This window comes from Pungitius pungitius, chromosome 2 (assembly GCF_949316345.1).
Source record: "Pungitius pungitius chromosome 2, fPunPun2.1, whole genome shotgun sequence".
Taxonomy (NCBI): Eukaryota; Metazoa; Chordata; class Actinopteri; order Perciformes; family Gasterosteidae; genus Pungitius; species Pungitius pungitius.
In genome coordinates this window covers 8,464,762-8,484,134 of record NC_084901.1, presented here as the reverse complement: position 1 = coordinate 8,484,134, position 19,373 = coordinate 8,464,762, and the positions used below count along the sequence as shown (strand labels likewise).

General features: G+C 40.2%; 1 protein-coding gene across 4 annotated transcripts in view; it reads left to right on the top strand.

Annotated features, from left to right (window-relative positions):
- tafa5a (TAFA chemokine like family member 5a) overlaps positions 1–14,512 on the top strand; it is a 103,081-nt gene extending 88,569 nt beyond the window's left edge. For 2 of the 4 annotated variants that reach the window (XR_005119668.2, XR_005119669.2), the window contains exons 3-5: positions 1,650–1,777; positions 8,362–8,575; positions 13,160–14,512. Coding sequence is in view for 2 of the 4 variants with exons in the window: in XM_037460751.2 (XP_037316648.1) it covers positions 8,404–8,575; positions 13,160–13,416 (429 nt within the window). In the remaining 2 variants the exon portion in view is untranslated. Of the gene's footprint in view, positions 1–1,649; positions 1,778–8,361; positions 8,576–13,159 lie in introns of those variants that run through there. The other 2 variants (XM_037460752.2, XM_037460751.2) reach the window with 2 other exon arrangements.
- The last annotated feature ends 4,861 nt before the right edge of the window (positions 14,513–19,373 follow it).

Sequence of the window (19,373 nt, the reverse complement as noted above, 5' to 3'; positions counted from 1 at the left end):
CATGTAATGTCTGAAAAGAACAAAAGTTTAAAGCTGTTAAGAATGCTTTTAAGATTCCATTTTCGTCACAGGTATTTCATTGTCCTTACACTAGCAATGCGTGCTAATTTCTTCCAATACTCTTTTGGTCGGAAAAGGAGCAAAAAAACGTGCACACACTCATTGCTGTTTGGTGAGAAGAAAGTGATGCATCACTGTCAATCCTGCACACACCAGCAACAGAGGTTGGTGATGATGCTCAAACCTCACACGACAGACAGTGATGCCTAATCTGACCACCTTTTCACTAATGAGTAATCTTAGTCCATAATAATGTCCAAACCAGTCATTTTTGTCGTTAACAGTGAAATACATATTTGTTTTCTTGCGTCTCAGGGAGTGAAGCCACGTAGCCTATGAGACAATGAAGTCCCATTTTCAGCATGAGGGTCACTCACGTGTCCATTCACAGACCTGCCACGCAGCCACACAAACAACAATGCAGGAGGAGAGAGATGCGCATGTTAGAGTTGGAAATACAATCACTATTTTGAGTATTTGTCAACTAAAGATGGAAATATCAAGGTTCGTTGTACACACTGTACAGTGTTTCCCCTACCGTTATAACAGCGGGGCGCGTGTGCGCAAATGTCCGTATTTGCGCACACGCGTACCAGCGGTCACACATCCAACAACCAGTCTGCAGCTGCTGAATGTAACGAATAAAGTAACTTGTAATCTAACTTAATTACTTTTAAAACCAAGTAATCTGTAAAGTAACTAAGTTACTTTTTAAAGGAGTCATCATTAGTCAGTAATCCGATTTCTTTTTTAAAGTAACTATGGCAACACTGGGTAAAGATTATCCATCATGAAAAAAAAACTAAAGAAAGGCTGAAAGATTGGAATGCAGCTGCAACATCCCTTTTCTCAAACCGAAACCCCCCAAATGAATTGCCACTATATTTATAGCTGTTACTGCTGCGTCTCATTCTCAGAGAAGCTTACAGCGGGGAAAATGCAATGCAGAAGGACCAAGCCTGGGCCTGATCCAGGAAGTATGGAAACTGAAATAAAGCAGTGCAGACTCCTACAACGTTAGTTCTCAAGAAGTACAAGTTTTAAACACGTTATAAACAAACTTTTTGGAACACATTAAATGTCCAATATTTGTATCTTTATTTGTGTGTTTTTTTTTAATCTTGCAGAATGCAAGAAGGGCTGTAAACTTGCTAAATATCATCTGTTTGTGATGTTTGACTTTATTTACCTGAATGACCACAGCGTTCTACATCAACTCTCATCTCTCTCCACATCTGCCTGATTCTCTCCATCTCATCTTCGCTCTGTCATCCCCTGCCCCCATATCTCTCAATTGTCTCTTTACTTCATTGCTCTTCATCTACCTGCATTCCTCATCCGTCTTCCAATCTGCCCCTCTACATCTCTCCAGCGTTTTCACTCCATTTAAATGTATTTCAACATTTTTCTCATTTTCCCTCTTTGGCCATATCTGTCTTATTCCATCTGTTGTCCCTCTACCGGCTCCCTCTATTCTAATCGTTACATCTGTGCATCAACCTCTATCGCTTTTCTTCATCTGTTAAATCCTGCCATTTTTTTTTACTTCACCAATGACTCTTTTTCTCTTTTTTCGCTATTCTCTGCAGCTGGTATTGTTCGGAAAAAGCAGTGGTGTGAGATGGTGCCATGTTTGGAGGACGAAGGCTGTGACCTGTTAGTCAATAAATCTGGCTGGACTTGTACACAGCCCGGAGGCCGAGTCAAAACCACCACGGTGAGTTCTCTTTTAGCACCCCAGGTTACGCAAACCACTCTCAAACCAGTAGGTGTTTGTAAAGTGTGTGGACTTGCTGCAGCAGTGGCTCTGAGAACAACATAACCATGAGAGTTGGACATTTTACAGGATGATAATCACTTTGGAGTATTGCCCACCATAAACAGCTATTATCTACAGAAAAATTGTATATAATGTGCAGTTTGTGAATAATTTGTAAATAATTGTGTGGTGGTTTTTGGGGAAGTGATTATTTTAGTCCAGGGCTGTCAGTAGATTAAAAAAATATTCAATACTAATTCATCTCCAATTTTTTCAAATTCATTTTTCTATTTGTTTTTAAGTCTAATAAATTAAATTATTGAAATTCTAAAATAATAGAAAAAATACATTTTCTCTATATTTAGTCTTTATTTATTTTTCAAAATGGTAAAAATACATTCTTACTAACATTCATTCTTTCTATAGATTAAAGAAATAAAGGTAAAAATAATCTTTAAAATATATAATGATATAATAAATGAATAAACTTCTGCTGCTACAGCCGCACTTGTGGACGTATGACCAGCAGCTTATGGTGGTTAGTGCTGGCTAATGCTAACACTATTTTAAGAGATGTTTCTGTGCTGACATTACTAAATGAAGTTCCTGACTCATTATCACCCTTTTAAGACGATTTGGCCCTGCCTATTTCCACATAGCACAGCAGACACAGAGAAAATCAGCATTCATTAGCATTAATGAGCCTGACCACTCTGAGATTACATATCTATTTTTATTTCATTTTTTTGGGCTGTTTTGATACGCACAGCATCCCAGGAAAAATGTTTCTCTTTATGTTTTGAAGTAAACGTTTCTCTCTTTTCACAAAAGGCAAAGATTCTCCATTAACTACAGAGTCACTTAGTGTAACACCTTATACACAGTCATTGAACCGATTTGAGATGTTGAAAGTATTGCAGCTCTAAAAAAAAAAACTCCATTTGAGATACCTGCACTTTGTCGGGTCACAACCTCATTGATAAGAGTCTGAAAAACACCCTGTTATTCTGAGTTTGTATCCCTAGGGTTGAAATGCACTTATTGTAAGTCGCTTTGGATAAAGGCGTATCCATGTAATGTAAAATCAGTGTGCGCTTCAAAATGCCTTGAAAATGTTCCTCTAACGCCTCCTCATCTTCACAAACTGTACGTGGTTTGTTTACTTTTCCGTCACCCGCAATTAGCTTGAATTAGGGACGTTCTTAATGTTAATGATAGCAGCAGATGGGGAACCACCACTTTTATTTGCTAAGATGCCGCCCATTCATTCAACCAAGCCGTCCTTCAAACCTTTTCTCCGGCTCTCCAAATCTCCTCCTCTCCACTTCACCCCCCCAAAAAAAACACCCAAAAACACACCGTCCCACATTGCGGTGCCTTGCATCCTGCCACCGCTCTGCAAGAGACCTAAAACCATGTCGTTCCTCAGCTTGTATGCTTGTAAGTCTTTACTTTGTCAATTAGACAGATCTCCGTTAAGAATCATCTCATGCAACACTCACACACAAACACAAACACACACAGCCCAGTTGCCCTATCTGTGAATGTCAATGGGTGAACATTAAGGAGCGCTGGGGCATCATTAATGCATCTGTCATGATTTAGTCATCAGCTGACTAACTTGTTTATGCCTTCCTGCCTAAAGACAAACGCATACATACACGCAAACAGCAGATACACACCCTCAATGCTGACTTCATTCTTCATGTAGGGGGGCAGGCAAACACACTCACACCACTCATAGGAAACAGATCCATTTGTTACGTGGGATTGAAGTGGGGTGATGCCAGGGCCGTGGTCGCTGTTGACGTTGAGGCTAATAGATCCGATGCATGTGCATTCTTACGAGCATGTTTATATGTTTCTTTTCTTGAGTTATGGATACATGAAAGGGTGGCCCTGTGAGCCTCGGCCTCGAGCACATTTTATAACCCGCCCATGACGTCAGTCAATGTCCCTTTCATCGGCTTATGCCCACACTATGTGAGACGTGACAGGTATTTCTTGCTGGCTTCATTGGCTACTTTAAGCCTGGTGACAGCTAGTCAAATGGCTGGACAGCTATGTGCACTCATCTGTGCCTGTCCATGTGTGTGTGTGTGTGTGTCAGTGTGTGTGCGTGTTTGTGTGTCAGTGTGTGTGTGAGTGTTTAAGCAGCTTCCACTGTCAAAGAGTCTGATAACTTGCAACAAGCAGACTCAGGGTCATTGTTGAAAAAATGATAATTCATGTGATGGATAAACTGGCTTCATGTAACGCTACGTTTAATCTCAGGGTCTAAAATATTTTACTTACTACAACCATGCGAGTAACTTAGAATTGCTTGAAATGCATTAAAGGTTAAGGCTGATTCTCCAAAGCAAGAATTACATAAACCTCTTGTTATCTGCTGACCCAAGGGAGAATGACGGGCTAAAACCAAACACTTTACTCCTCAGCCTCCCCCTGGTTAACTTTGAACAAATGGTCCCTTCCCTGAGGCTTTTCAAGGTTAAACCCAAACTGCACCCAGCACAATATTGCCTAGAATGACTACTGGCTGTGCACAGTCCAGTGAGCATGTCCGACCTGACGGTCAGGTGTTTGTGTGAAAACATCAATGCAGACAAACAGACACGTCCCTCGGGGCATTTGACTAAGCCAAGTCAATCTGACTCAGCCCCATAAAGGGCTATTTTGGACAAATGTCAAGAGGCAGCTTGCGTGTATTGGTCAAATGTTTGAGAATTAATGTTTTCTCTGTCAAACAGAAGGAGATTGTTGTTCAGGATGACACAGCTGACCTCTTCTCTACCTTAGTCGGCTTGGAGAAGTTGCAGGGCAGATTGATGTATGCCGTGCGTTTTCTTCATGTGCTTCTGTTTAAAAATATCTTCCTTGCATACTCGTTTTCCTTCTGCTCGACTCCATAGAGTGTTTTTCACTTTCACCCGCCATATCTTTTTTTTTACATGATCTACCTCCCCCGCTCCTACCTTTTCTCTCTTCCTGCTTGTCCCTATGTCCATGCATTTGTCTTCGTCTGACCCTGCTTTGCAGAGTACATGTTGTTCCTGTCAATAAGAACACAATATGGATTTCTTTTCAGGGCCTGCTCCAGAAGAAACATATGAAGATTGATATGTACATTGCGTATTGTTGACAGTGATGTTTTGAGCGAGGTTACTTTTATTAGCAGTCCACACACGCACAAATGCAGTTTGAAAAGGACAGGATATCAAACAGAGGTGCCTTGTGAAGCCATAGCACATCATTTATTTCAGCATCAAGAGTCTTGCCAATACAGTGACAAGTTTCTCCTCCAATTGATTGACCTAACAGAAAATTGAATTCCTCAGATGAACCGTATGAAGCTCTATGACTATATATGAGCTATTTGGGTTCACTTAACAGTATTAATGAAGCAATAAAAAGCACGCAGACACTCAACTTCATGTCCTTCAGTAACCACTTTATTTTATTTTCTTGTTTTACCTCAGTAGATAAAATCCCAGAAGCATGCTTTATAGCCACCCTGATGGGAATTAAAATGATGAATAATCAGTGGTCAAAGAGATCTGTCAAAACAGGACAAATCTTAAAACGTTCGGCCCATTTTCACTAAAGCCCGCCCTGAATATTATCCAACCGGCAGCCTATGGTGTCCAAGATAAAAAAGCAATTGGTATTACAAACTAAATATTATACTGTCTTATAACATACAGCGTAATTGTTTGGGTCATATTCACTGCGCCCTAACAACACAACGTGCCATGTACCACGGGAAGCTCATCTGCAACAAATCACCAGAAAGAGAAACTATGTTATGCATCAACCAGGGGTTAATTCCCACTCCCAATATACTTTCCTCCCTCCATGACACTAAATGGTTTGAATTTACATTTTATCACACAGTTACACGTGGGCCTTTCCAAGCGCTCTCTTTTGGCACAGCGATACGTCGTCTCAGCACTCGTCTCCTATACCTCCCTCTCTCAATGAAAGGCCTACCGCTGTCTCTCCAGAGAGGAGGAAGCTCTGCATTGTGCCCTCCACCATTTTAGACTAGCAGATGAAACGGCGCAGGCAGCGATCTCTCGCTGCCTGCGCCAGCGCGGAGCGACGCAGCGAGAAGGAGACGGAGTGAGTGCGCCATTAGAGGGAAAAAAAACAAAATCACCTCGGGTTATCTGCCGGCTTTTGTGACAGCCCGATAAGAGGAACAATTTAAAAGAGAGACACAGAAAAGCAGTGTGAGGGAAGGAGACAGAGAAAGCGATTTGGGCCAGTCAGACCTACACTATCGTAAAAAAACATGATTTATGTCAGTTGGTGCGCATTCAGCAGCGGCTCTTGTTGTTCAGCCTTTTAGTGCTTGTCTTTTCAAAAGTGTTTTAATGATTGCACAAAACTGCAGGAAATAATTGTCAAGAATCTTATTGCACGAGTGCCATGTTGTATGTACTGTATATGCTTAATACATTTGTTTCCGTTTGATTCATAGAGGAAAAAGAAGAGCATTTGTGGTTTAGAAATGCATTGTCTTGTTTACTGACTTGAAAGCAGAAACAATTTAAATGACTAAGAATACTTAAATGTGAGGGGAGGTCTTAATCATACGTTCTATTAGGTCAGCCCTGATTGGGGTATTTAGGCTGTGAGTGCGATTAAGAGAATTGGTACCTCTTGGAGAGACTGTGATTACAGTAAGCAGTGCTTTTTTTATGCACTGGAGGCACTTTGCAAGCGGGAAAGGTTCAACAAGCAGACTTTTCTTTGTGCGTCGGTTTACTTTTGTTGAAATCCGACTTTTCCTAGCTTTTATGCTGATTTTTTTTTCTACAAGGGCACATTTTACAGAAGACATTTGCGGGGACAGCCAGTGTCTCCCTGTGAGACACTAGAGCTGGGGTTCTCAACAGGCTTTCCTCGGGGTCCACTTTTACAAAACGACAGTAGGCCAGTGGCCAGTAAGTAAACAAGTAACAGACATTCAGGGATCCTCCCCTGGCACTTCATTTTAAAACCAAGTTCTACTTTGATTTATTTTGCAGTGCAGTTCTTTATTTACATTCAAAGTACAAAAATAATCCCAGTGTAAATCAATTTACTTTCATATTGTACCCGAGGCCCCTGCCTCCCTTCACCCCGAATAGTAATGCAGTTTGGTATTCAAGCATTTATACATCTACCAGTGATGGCATGTTGGTAGAGAATGTTAAAGCTGTAGCGTTAGGAGTTTAGAAACCCCCCCCCCTCCCACACACACACACACGCACACACACACCTCCAACACCCCGATATCCCCCAGTCCGCCTCCCAAGTGATTTCCATTTCGCCGTCTCTACCTCTCCGTCTCTATGGTCCAGTTCAGGCAGGACCTGATCGAATCCCCCGAAGCCCCACCTCCCCTCCCTCTTCCCCCCCCCCACCCGGGTTCTGGGTCGGTACCGGCCTCAGTAATTGATCCCTTTGGGTCCTCCAGGAACATCCAACAGTGGTTTGAACACAATCACCGCTGAGAAGAAAGCGGCTTGGCCAACCCAGAGAGGCCAGGGGAGAAAGGCAAAGAGACCCTGTTGCTGCTAACCATTACTCTGTCTGCCAGCAAGTCAGCACATCGCCACGGCTAAGAAAATACCCAATCCTCCATTTTGGGATGCTGGTGCTGTTGGTAACATTGGCAAAAAAAAAGACGTCTTTTAAAAAAAAATTTAAACAGCATAGGAGCTTGTGAGATTTAACTGCAAAGCCAGCAGCATTTCTGCTGGCCAATGAAAGCACACAGCCCACTTTCAGCCATTTCAATGTGGCCTGAAAATGTAATTGATGTCATAAAGCGGGAAGCGTGGCCCAGTTAGCAGAACAGAACGTTTCTTCCAAAAACAACAACAGAAAATGCACATGTGCACACCATACTCACAAGTAAATACAGAATTGTGTTGCTACTGAAAACCATGTAATTGCTCAGGTATGTTTAGCATGTTAGCATGCAAACAATAACTAATTAGCGCTAAACAGTACAACTGATGATGATAGGAATGTCAAGTTGTATTTGGTGATAGTATTAGAGAATTCAACATTCAACGTCATAATAACAGCTTGGAAACTCACCAAAGATACAAGAATTCATCTGGAATTCATCAGTGTGCCAATTCATCCAAATGTTGAAACACAGTTTAGTCTGGACAAAAAAGAAAACTTTGCACTTAAATGAGGTATACACATAGGGTTAATGTGCTTAACGATTAGCAGTTTGAGAGTATTGGAATAAAAAAATACTGGAAGGGCACAAGGTATCAGACTCCAGTTTACTCCCACATTTTTTATTTTATGTAGTATGTCATTAAAATGAACCTTGAGACTCACAGGTACTAAACAGCTTAGGTTTGAACGAAGCCAAGCACGCACATTTCCAAGACCCTTTTAGCGATACAAACTGATAATGGTGGATGTGCCGATAGTGGTGTTGTCACTGTGTCCGAAGGACGGAAATGAAAATAAAACACTGCATCCTCATTGTGAGCTTGATAACATACCACCTTACCCGCTCTCCCCCTTAGGCTCTATGACGCGACAAGAGTCCCCCTCGACACTCTTGCACTATGGAGAGCATTGATGACCCTTTGACAGACAGCCAAAAAACATCTGCCAACAACACCCTCCCACCACCACCACCACCAACATCACAACAGCTCCACCAGAACCCTGGTCCAGCAAAGGCAGGAAGCAACACAAGCAGCTACAGAGCAACAAGAGCCTCATTGCGGGAGCAAGGTACAACAGAAAAACCCTTCCTCTCTAATTCTTGTGAGCTAAAGTTATTAAGTAAAGCTCTCAAAAGAGAGATTAGTCATATAATAGTTTTGTTATGTTTTGCCAAATATCCTAACCTCGCCAGGTCCCATTTGTGTGTTCAACCATAAAAAAATCCATCTGTGCGGCATTACCAGTAAATCCGGTCCAGCTTGTTTCAGTCCTCTTTATCGGTACGCCTTGCATATCGTCTTTACAGTAGTGTGTCATATGCCGTCTGTGCTCTACATGAATACAAGGTGCCAGGCAGATATTAATCCATGTGATTGGAACACTATGTTTAGCCATGTAGTGAAATTAGCTTACATCAAAGGAATGGGGCCAGTCAGAAAATGACAGCCGCACAGCGTTTCTTAAAACCAGGCTTTTTTCTCGGTCAATATAATCTGCATTTATTGAAAAGAAATCTGATCCGGCTGCTTTACAAGCCAGACAGCAAGTCTTCAGTAGATTTGAAAGTATAAATAGACATAGTGGAATGCATGTAGTGATCTCAGATCCTCTCTAATCTTATAGAAAATGATTATCTATTTCCTAACGGAGACGGCTATCTATAAATAGAATGGAATATGTTCACCAAAATATGTAATCATCTGATCCAATGCAATGTCATGCAATATTACACACAGGCAAATCATCTATACATTACAGGTCAATAAGGACATTAAAAAAAGTGTTTGAATCTTAAACAAATCAGTAACATCTAGTTATTCTATTCTGCAATGTTAAATTGGTTAAAGTTCTGGTCATTTTAGAATTCAGATAGTAAAATGTGTTTCCTTTTAATGTCCTGAAATGCAGGGTTGATGACGATAACACACCCCAGATAGCTTTGAACTCTCCCTTTGTGTGTAATAGGGCCTAGTCTCTAGAGGCCTGTACATACATGTATTTTGATCTCAGCGCCTGCTTCAGGCATTATACGACTCCACAGCATGTAATAAGCGATTTCCCATCCCTTATTAACCTGTGGATCGTCCTAACTTACAAATTCACTTATGAATATTCATCCAGTGTGCTATTGTGCCTCATGCTCCGATCCAAGAGGAAGCCTGCTTGGCGGCACAAGGCTGAACTTTAAATAGCGGGGGAATGAAACAAGTTCTTAAAAGCAGGTAGTTTATGCAAAAAGCAAAGGCAGAGCGGATAAGGCTTTATTCCATTAGCCGATGTTACGGCACAACCTTGCCCTGTTTGGAGTGTAACAAAAAAGCTTCCAGCAAATGATCAAATAATCTGATCAAGCAAACATTGATTCATTAAACACATTCTCCTGAGATTTTGCATTGATCACGTCCATCCAAGTCACAAAAAAGGGTTTTGAGAGGCAAAGCAGATCAATTTTCCCTCACGCGTGCCTATTCACACCCTCACAGCGCTGTGATATTTTTAAAGCCAGCAAGAGTTCGTGCAAAGAGGAAATGTCAGGCCGAGGCCAAGTGTTAGGGTGCATTTTCCTTAACTCCCAGCTGGAGAGTGATTGGTCTGCAGTGTTCATGATTTCCTTTAGCCCTTACATATGTGGCTGCATGCACCTGCACTAAATTGGACATTAATGGATTGTCTCCCCCTCTGCAACTATGACACTTGCAGCCCTTATCATTCACACAGAAATTGTCTACGTCTGGTCTAATTCTTCTTCAGCTATTGTTTGGATAGCCAGACCCCACTCTACTAACAGCTAGTCCATGTGTTCAATAGCCAGATGGGCTCTTCATCACTTCCCCCCCTCAACCCTGCATTCTACTGCCACAAGAATGTAAAATATTCTCTCGCTGTTATAAGATATAAAATACAGCAATATGGTCTTTTCCCGATAAACCCAAGGTAATAATCACTGGGGGCCTGTGAATTTTATTCATAGGGCAATTTCATCTCGTATTCATCTGACATTCGCTCCTCTTTTTAATAGAAGGCTTGCATTTCCCTGAGATGAGATTTGTCTGTGAGATTTATAGAGAACCATTTTCCACTGTGTGGGCGTGAGAAAAAGGGAGGGGAACATGGAGAGAATATAAGAAAATTACCTTGTACTGCCTATGCCTGGCCATCCATTTAAATTAATTTGCATTCCATTCTTCTTGAGATGAGAAAAAAAGGGATTCTGTCGTCCCTCCATTTTATACGTGACTTCTTGACCACTCAAAGCCATTGTAATCTCAGTGTAGGCAAGTAGGCCCTGAGATATGGCAGTGTGTTTACGCTGGTACTAAACACCGATTCGGGCAGCAGTCAAAGTCGTGGGATGACAGAGTAATGGCACCACTCTTGAGATGTTATACGTTCGGGGTCATTTTATGCCCACCACCAACAAAACCATGACAGTATCTCTAGTAAGTGTTGAGCTCATTGGCTGGTTTGTCATTTCCAGAGGATCAGAAATACTGGTCTCTGATACCTGCGATTCCTCCATGGAACACCTGCCCGTTTCATGGCAATTTGCACCTTGTTAAATCAAAAATAGTTCATAATTATGAATTAAACCTCAGAAGTCCTGGAAGGCGCCTCTATCGAGTTGGCTGGCACTGGCCAGATTGCAAGGAGGCTTTCAAATGTGTCTGTAATTTGGCAAATAGATTTCTCAATCTTTGTTAATGGGTAATAAAATCATTGATATACGAACTAAACCAATAACGTAAGCTGTTAAGTACTTGCTGTGAAAAGAACTTCCGTTTGGCTTTCATTATCACACACTGTATGCAATCATTTGCCCATTGAAAACAAATATTATTTTATTTTTAAAAGATGAATTCAACATGTTGCTGTAGGACAGTGGTTCCCAAACTTAGGGGGGGGGGGGCAGACAGTATCTGTCTGTTGAATGGCTTAGCTTTTTATAAATAAATATAATTTAGTCCTCATTATGAGTGACACTGCTACGCTAAGCTAAATGTCTGCAGCCTGTATCTTTTGATTTAGCTAACAGTTATAGGAGAGGTATCAATCATGTGTTAAACAATGTGGCAAGATAGTGGCTCAGTGTGTATCCTAAAATATCCACCTATTAGCTCAAGGGGAGAGAAGTGCATTAGTGCATTATCACTAAGACAACACTTGCTTTTATTCCAAAAACAAAGGAAATTTTTCAACATTCAAAAAAAAAATTCGGCGCAAGTCGAGAAGAGCTCGTGTTTCCTATCATGTACATAGTGTCTAATTTGTCGTGCCTAATTTTACAACCTATTTTACCTTTCGCTGCAGCTTTACTGGGAGGCTCCCGCTGAACGCATATCATGTGACAATGCCGAGTATGGCCTGCTATGCAGCTCCAACTGTGATCTTTATAGATTCACAAATCCGTAGACTAAATGCTTCTTTAACGCATGATTATCTTTTTCGCAGGAATAAGGTGCCTCACATACTTCACTTACACAACTACTACCATAGAAATATTACTAATTACAAATATTTGCATTAAAAAAAATCACCAAAATGGAAATGACTCATCCCGATATATGACCCAATTGATAATATATATATATTATATGATGCATTAATCTGTCCATCGCTTTAATTTGACAACTTGTAAAGGTGGAGCTCGTTTTAACACGTTCATATACTTAGAATTATCAGAGGTACATAATTACACATTTTACTTGCAAAATAGCTTCTTAATATTATTTTCAAATATTTGTAGTTTAGTAAACCATAAGTAGGACTTTTTTTCAAGCTGGTCCCTATTTTCCATGTTTCTGGTCGGAATGACAAATGGTGGCAACAATTCTTGCACCAAGAAATTCTATCACTCAAACGTGAGTGAGAGTTGGAGATAGACGGCCTGTGTGTAGCATTTAGTTTACTTTAGGATTATCTGAAAGGTTTTTAATGATTTCAACAATGAGGGTGCGACGCAATATCTCAGATTGAGACTTATCTAAGTGAGGCACTCAACCATTAACAGAATGTTTCAAGTTAAGAGAACTGTTATATTTTCATAACATTATCAGAAGTGTCCGACATCATTATGGAAATTTAATATTTTTCACCTGACAGACAGGAATTTCTCAAAGACTTCCCAACCTGTTAAACGTCTGCTGTTAGAAGCACAATATCTCAATATTGGACCAATTTTGCACTAAATTGATCCACTTAACTTAAAAACTTAACTTAAAAATATTCCTTTATTTATATATATTGGGGGTTGGAGGTTCTACATTGCATTGTTTACAGATTATTTAATACATTTAAAAGAAGAAACTTTAACATTGCACCCTTCAGAGGTGTATCTCATTCAATAGACAGACTTGATTGGTGTGAATCCTTGGAAAAATCTGCATAATGTTAAACAATAACTATTTGCTTAGAAAAGAGGAAAGAATACTTATGAGTTACAAGACGAGCAAGTCTCATGCAAATACACACATTCATTTAAAAGGTAAATGTGACATTTCTAAATCGTTATGTACTAATTACAGAACATGATGCTACTTTCACTTGTATTTCAGAACACAAAGTACTTAAAGTATAGGCAGGACAAAGTAAATGTCCATCTCATGTAAGACTGTAGAGAAACCTAATGTTTGCTCTTTTCTTGTTGATCCACAGGTCTAATGACACAACCAGAGATGGTAAAACCAGGAATTGACTGTTGGAGGGAGCAAGCTTTCCCCCGGACACTGGACAAACTACCAGTTGTAAAACAAATTTCCATTTCCTGTGACAAGCCCCTCCGGGTTCCCGACTGCTGCCACCTGCTATCCGTCATTGGGTCCAAATGTTGCGTCCACCTCCTCTCCACAACATCCGCCTGCTCTGTGAAATTCGCAGTGCCTGCTCTTCTCGTGGCGGATTGGACACTTTGAATCCCAAGAAGGCTTTTTGCCTCATTGGGAGTACTTTGTTTGAAACCGCTAACTGCTTTGAAAGGGGGATTTCTCCACCACCTTCTCCCGGCCCACAGAGCAGGAGTTCCAGAGCAAAGGTGGGATCATGCCGGGACCCCGTTGCTCCTCGGACCACCTCGTGCGGCCGTCAGCAAACAATCTGAGCGCTCTCCGCTGTGAATAGGCCTTCTGCTGGAGTAAACCTCCCATATTTTTATAGACCAAAGAACAAAACAACAAATACAAACAGTAAAAGTGGACCATGTGGCACAGAGACACAGAGACTTTGTGAACTTGCTTTTACTGTTGCCACCGATTAATGACCCGACAGAGACATGGTGCACAAATGGGCAAAATGCAAACAGCAAGTGGCCTCCGGTGCCACGTGTACTGGACACGATCAAAGGAGTACTTTTAAAAATTTCCAGACCTTTTTTTTCGCAGACTTAGCCCACCACTGTATTTCGGAACTGGAGATATAGGAACTACATGCGTATAACTGTGTATGAACAAAAAAAAAAAAAAAACTCTGATTTGCATTTTTCAGTAGCTACAGTTGGGACAGCTTACAGTAAGCGTTGTGGAGTTGGTCATGGATCAGGAGTGCAAATTGTATTAAAGAGATGATGAATATTTACAGAGCGTATAAATGCTATTGAGTCTGAATTGAAGGGGTAAAGAAATGTCATTAAACGTATTTTGAAAGGCCCTAAAAAGTTATATATTTAACAGTTTTATATGTTGTACCTTTGTAGAGAAGCTTCTTGGACTTAAAATGTGGTCACAATGGCAGTTTAGAAGGATGTGAACAAATGCTGTTGTTCCCATTACTGCTAGCTCGTAGTCCCAGGTTTTCTGTTCACACCTCAGTAGCTGCTTTCTTTTCATGATCATCTACAAGTCACTGTCTGTCAGAACCATTGATGAAAAAAAAGGAAATGTCAATGAGGACTGATCTGCAGCCAAGTGAACATTGTAAATCTATGGTAGTCAGTGGAAGCCATTGAAATCTGCTAATTTGCTATGATATTGTATTGTACACGGTGTGGAATACTGACTCATTTCCTCTCTATGGCTTTGGATCTCTTCATTTATTTCTGAGCTCGTGTTTTTTCTTTCACAAATCGGCCGTGTTTTCAATGGCGACGCACTCTACAAAAAGACAGAGAAAGCATTGCAAAAGTATAACTCGGTACAACCATCCTTTAGTGTGAAATGTTTTAAGAATACATTTAAAAAACTGAATAGAATCACCCCCTGAAAATGTAAATGGTCTTAGTTTTCACGGGTCATCAATTGGACATGGAAAAAGTTTTCTGAAAGTGACAAAAAGGTAAGGATTCTTTTCTTTCTCAGCGGTTCAAATGGGTCAAAAGGACATTATGTCGAAGAAGTCAAGGCTGCTCCAGTGACTTGGTGGGTGTACTGGGCAATAATACACCCATAGCCAAGGAAGTTATGAAATAGTTTTGTTATTTAACCCTGCCTCATCATCATAGACAAGGTAAACCATGTGCATACCAATGTCTTTGGTAAAGTGAAATAAAATGCACACCTTCATATGAACAAGAGCATTGTCTTGACCCCAGTAACCCAACATGCTACAGCTTTTCTGTCAGTTTTGTCTTCATGATAAATGCATGAAGACAAAAACATAAGAGTCACAGAAAAAAATCATTACACAAAGCATACAACATGCAGCTGGATAACAGAAGATTCCCTTATAAAGGGATCTTGTACAAAGCATTGCTGGCATGTTTTCAGACATGAGGCAAACAGAATGTATCCTGTTCACTTTAGTCTGCACTTGACTCTGCAACTGCTTTTGTGGTAACATCTTTTTTAAGACATTCATCAGTAACCCGGGACTCTCCCAATCTGCTACAATTTTGTCCAAAAATGTTTGAAAAGTTACTGATATAATAAAGCCAAATAGCCAAAAATGGAATGTGATGTTTGCATTCATAGCATGGGCATCTGACTTAAATAGGAGACCCATTTTTAATAGAAAAGTCGTTTGACTTTTTTGACAATTATCTTCTGTAAATATTCTTGCACTAAGCTTCGCCTATAAGCTATGTTTCACTTTTTTAAGGCCACCACAAACAGGTCACATGCTGAGGGTCATTTGAGTTATTCTATCTTCCTGGAAGGTAACCAGATGAAAAGGTTTGGTTCTGCTTGGGTTCCACAATCAGTTGACACTTTTTATGTTACACTGCACACTCTAAATGTGCCTTACCAAACAGCACAAAAGAGGAGGGTATCCTGGGAGACACCTCAACAAAATGTAAACGCAATATGTTGGTTGTTTCACAGGACTTAATCAGCAATGGTGCCTCAGTAGACACAATCAAATATATTTTTAAATTATAAAACCTTAAAACGGGCATTATGAAAACACATTGTGACTTTTTTGGTGGACAAGGTGAGAAATGTAAATGAGAAAAAAACACAAAAACTGAATTGTTTACTATGTAGAGAAAAAAATGTAAAGAGTCACAGTTAAGTGTGTTGAAAAAGTATTTTAAAAGTCTTCTGTCGTCCACGGGTGGGAAGGACTCGCCTTGCTGGTCACCACGGCTCTGCATCGCCTCACTGTTGTCTATGTTTGTCACGGCGGAGGTGGCACGGATCGCCGCGGAGGGCTCGCGCAGGTATGTGAGGACTGAAAAAGGACAAACCAGACCACCCCCTTTTATTTCACACATTTGTTGTATTGAATGCCAGCCAGCAAAGATGAGATGAGGTCAGATGATTTCCAACTTTATTGTGATCGCAGAGGACAGGTATTAACACAATTAAATAGTCGTTTGCATCCAACCAAAAGAGCACAAGAGTAAGGCATACTATCATATTGTTGTTCAATCATTTCTTACGATTATCTTTTTAGAGGTCATAACACAGTGTGTTTTAAATGTTTCAGTACGTAGAATACCATGGGAAATTTTGACATGACATTAAATTAGGTTCAAGTTATTGTCTTTGCACACAATGGAGGGCATGCAATGTCATTTACATATAAAATATATCATAGAAAACCTTACATTGGTGTCAAGGGGAACACAACGAGTAACATTGAACATTTACACAACGATTAAGGTTTTTTTGACTAAAAGCTTTTTCTAACCAATTATTTATCGTTAACCAACAAGCTGTTGTAACAATAATTTGTTTTGGAAGTTGATATGCGGCTCCACTGATTGTAGTTTGGAGGGATCCAGGTATAGGTGAGCAGAGGGGCCTCGCACACCTGAATCATTTGCAATGAAAAGAATCATGTTATAGCCTTTGTCATAAAAGGTATTTGGTATTAAATACCAAAAGAGGTCCCAATGTAGCGTTACAATTGCATACTATTGTATGTCAAGAAAGTATTGATCAAAATGACATGATTTGCCAATGTATTGCTAGATTCAGCAACTAGGAAGGGTGCATTTCAATTGTTGTTGTTTAATTGTATTTTTTTAAACAAAAAACAACACATTTGATCATCTCCGACTTAGAATTCCAGCAGGTGGAACATGTTGAACTAGCAACTCTTCCCGCTGTCCTCGTGCACTTTGCTGTGGTCCCAACTCGCCATCATTTGACGGCTGTGTGTGAAAAGCACAACGTTGACAAGTGGAGGAATTCATCTGCACAGTTCTCTGCCTCTGTTATACTTCCAATGCATAGAGTTCTCTTCATATATATATATATATATATATTATACCAGTGGGAGTACATGAATCTCTACAAACAAGAAGTTAGAATTGACTTCCTGCCGGAAACAATTGAGCATTAAATGAGCCAGTGTGAACAAATATGCTCACCCTCACTTAATCATCCTCTTTATACCCAATAATTATGTATATAATATCAAAACATTACCTCAATAGACCATGGGTTGTTGTTTTCTATCTCTCCGTAGAAGACTGGTTGTTGTGTGATGGATTAGGGAGGAGTGTTTAATCACATCAGATTGAATTTCAATAACCTGTTCTATATCCTTGAGGTTTTTTGAGAGCGTTTGGAGTCATGGTTCTACACATTTTAATTTGATTAGGGCAGGACAATGTGGACTATCCCGAAGCCACTAAGCAGGTGCAGTCAAAAAAGAGCCCTGCAGAGTATGACAACACTGCTGTGGTGGCAGCTATTATAGAGTGAGTTGATTGGTGCCTTAGGTGGGTTTTTTCTTACTTTTTTTTTACGCTCCAAAAGCATCATGTATCTGCATATTTTTCTTTTCTAGGGGAAGAGGTTGGCATTCCAAGCATGTTTCCGTTCATTTGTCGGTCGCTCTGTCAGTCAGAGAGCACCGCCGAAGGTACACAGACTGCATGCAGCTCTTCAAGCCTGCAGTAAACCCTAAGGGTAAAAGGGTCTTGCTGTTAACAGCCCAGATCAATCTCAGCAATACCAATCACGCTGCAGACAATATTATTATTTACTTTGATGGATAGCATTTATCTGCTAATTCAAATTTCATACTGTGAGTCTTTGTTTACAATATAAATCTAATTAAGTGCAGCCATCACAGCACAAGGTGGATCGATACACAATATGGCTAGCACAGCTGCTTACCTCACAAGGATGCCTTCCCCAGCCAATATATTCAACCCATAAAACGGTTCAGGTTTTCTCAGCATGGCCAATAATCTGTCAAGGTTGGGGCAATGAGAGACAAAACATTACCTCAGTGGGTGACATGCTGGCTACATAAGAACAAATGACTGAACCGGAGTCATGTGGGATTCCGGACAGGGTTTACCCATCATTTGTTTTCCTGTAATGGCAGTTGATGGAGGTTTCACCATGTTTTTGTGTTGATTTTACACTGCGATTGTCCACGGGGACACAGGTGTCACATGTTTTTTAAATGTTCTGGAATGTTCCTTATGAAGCTCTCTCCTCAATTTGAACTCATTAAGTCCCAAAGTGACACCTACTGAACAACATAATGTGATTTTGTGTTCCCATTACCACACCCCAAAGATGTCCATTCTAGGTTGTGACAGATCTGACCAGTTGGCTAAATTGAACTGAAGCACTTTATGCTACAAAACTACTATAATCAATATTTTTTACTACCAAATAACTAAGTACGTGAAAGGGGACACTTGTAGAGATCATCCAAAGGATAATCATCACCCAACTCTGCAGTTCTTAGCTCTAATGACCTTTTCAGTTTATTGCTTTGTTTTACTTTTACAACTCAGAACTTTACTACCTTGCTAATCTTATCCTTCCTATCCACAAATGCAGCTGTTTTCATTGTAAATGCTTTCAATGTAAATGGCTCTATAAAGGATCTGCCCGTTTTGAGATGTGGAGGTTCTTTTCACACGCTAGGTAGAAAAACAAGCATGCAGTAAAATGATCTTGTTTTTAGAAATAATAGACTGTATAAATGTATCAGTTAAAGAAGACTAATTATAACAGTTTTTTTTGAGAAAATAATGATTTTAAAACCTCTTACAAAATGCATGTTCAAATCATTGTATAATGCATGCAAATACATGTAAGCCCACTGGGATAAATCTAAATTGACACTAGTGTTGTTGGATAACTAATTACTAACTATGAACTAATTCTGAAAATAAAAGTACCATCTTAGAAGACAATTTTGTCAGATAGAGAAAATCACGTATGCTGCAAATGCAGATCATTTGTCTAAATCCCCTTTATCATACATTCAACTAAAATTCTATAATTTGGTGGTTCAGAAAAATGATGAATCAAACCAACTAAGTCATACTATGATTAGTATACATATCCTGCAGTAGTGCTGTCCTCACCCTGTGCTCCATTGAGCGCCTCACTGGTACAGAGTTTGACACGAGCAGTCTCAGGTTGAGCTGCAGAGCTGCAGGCCTGAGCTCTGCCTCTACTCCCCCTGATCAACCTCTCTGTGGTAGATGGTTCGTTGTCAGCTGGGCGTTCAAGCTCCA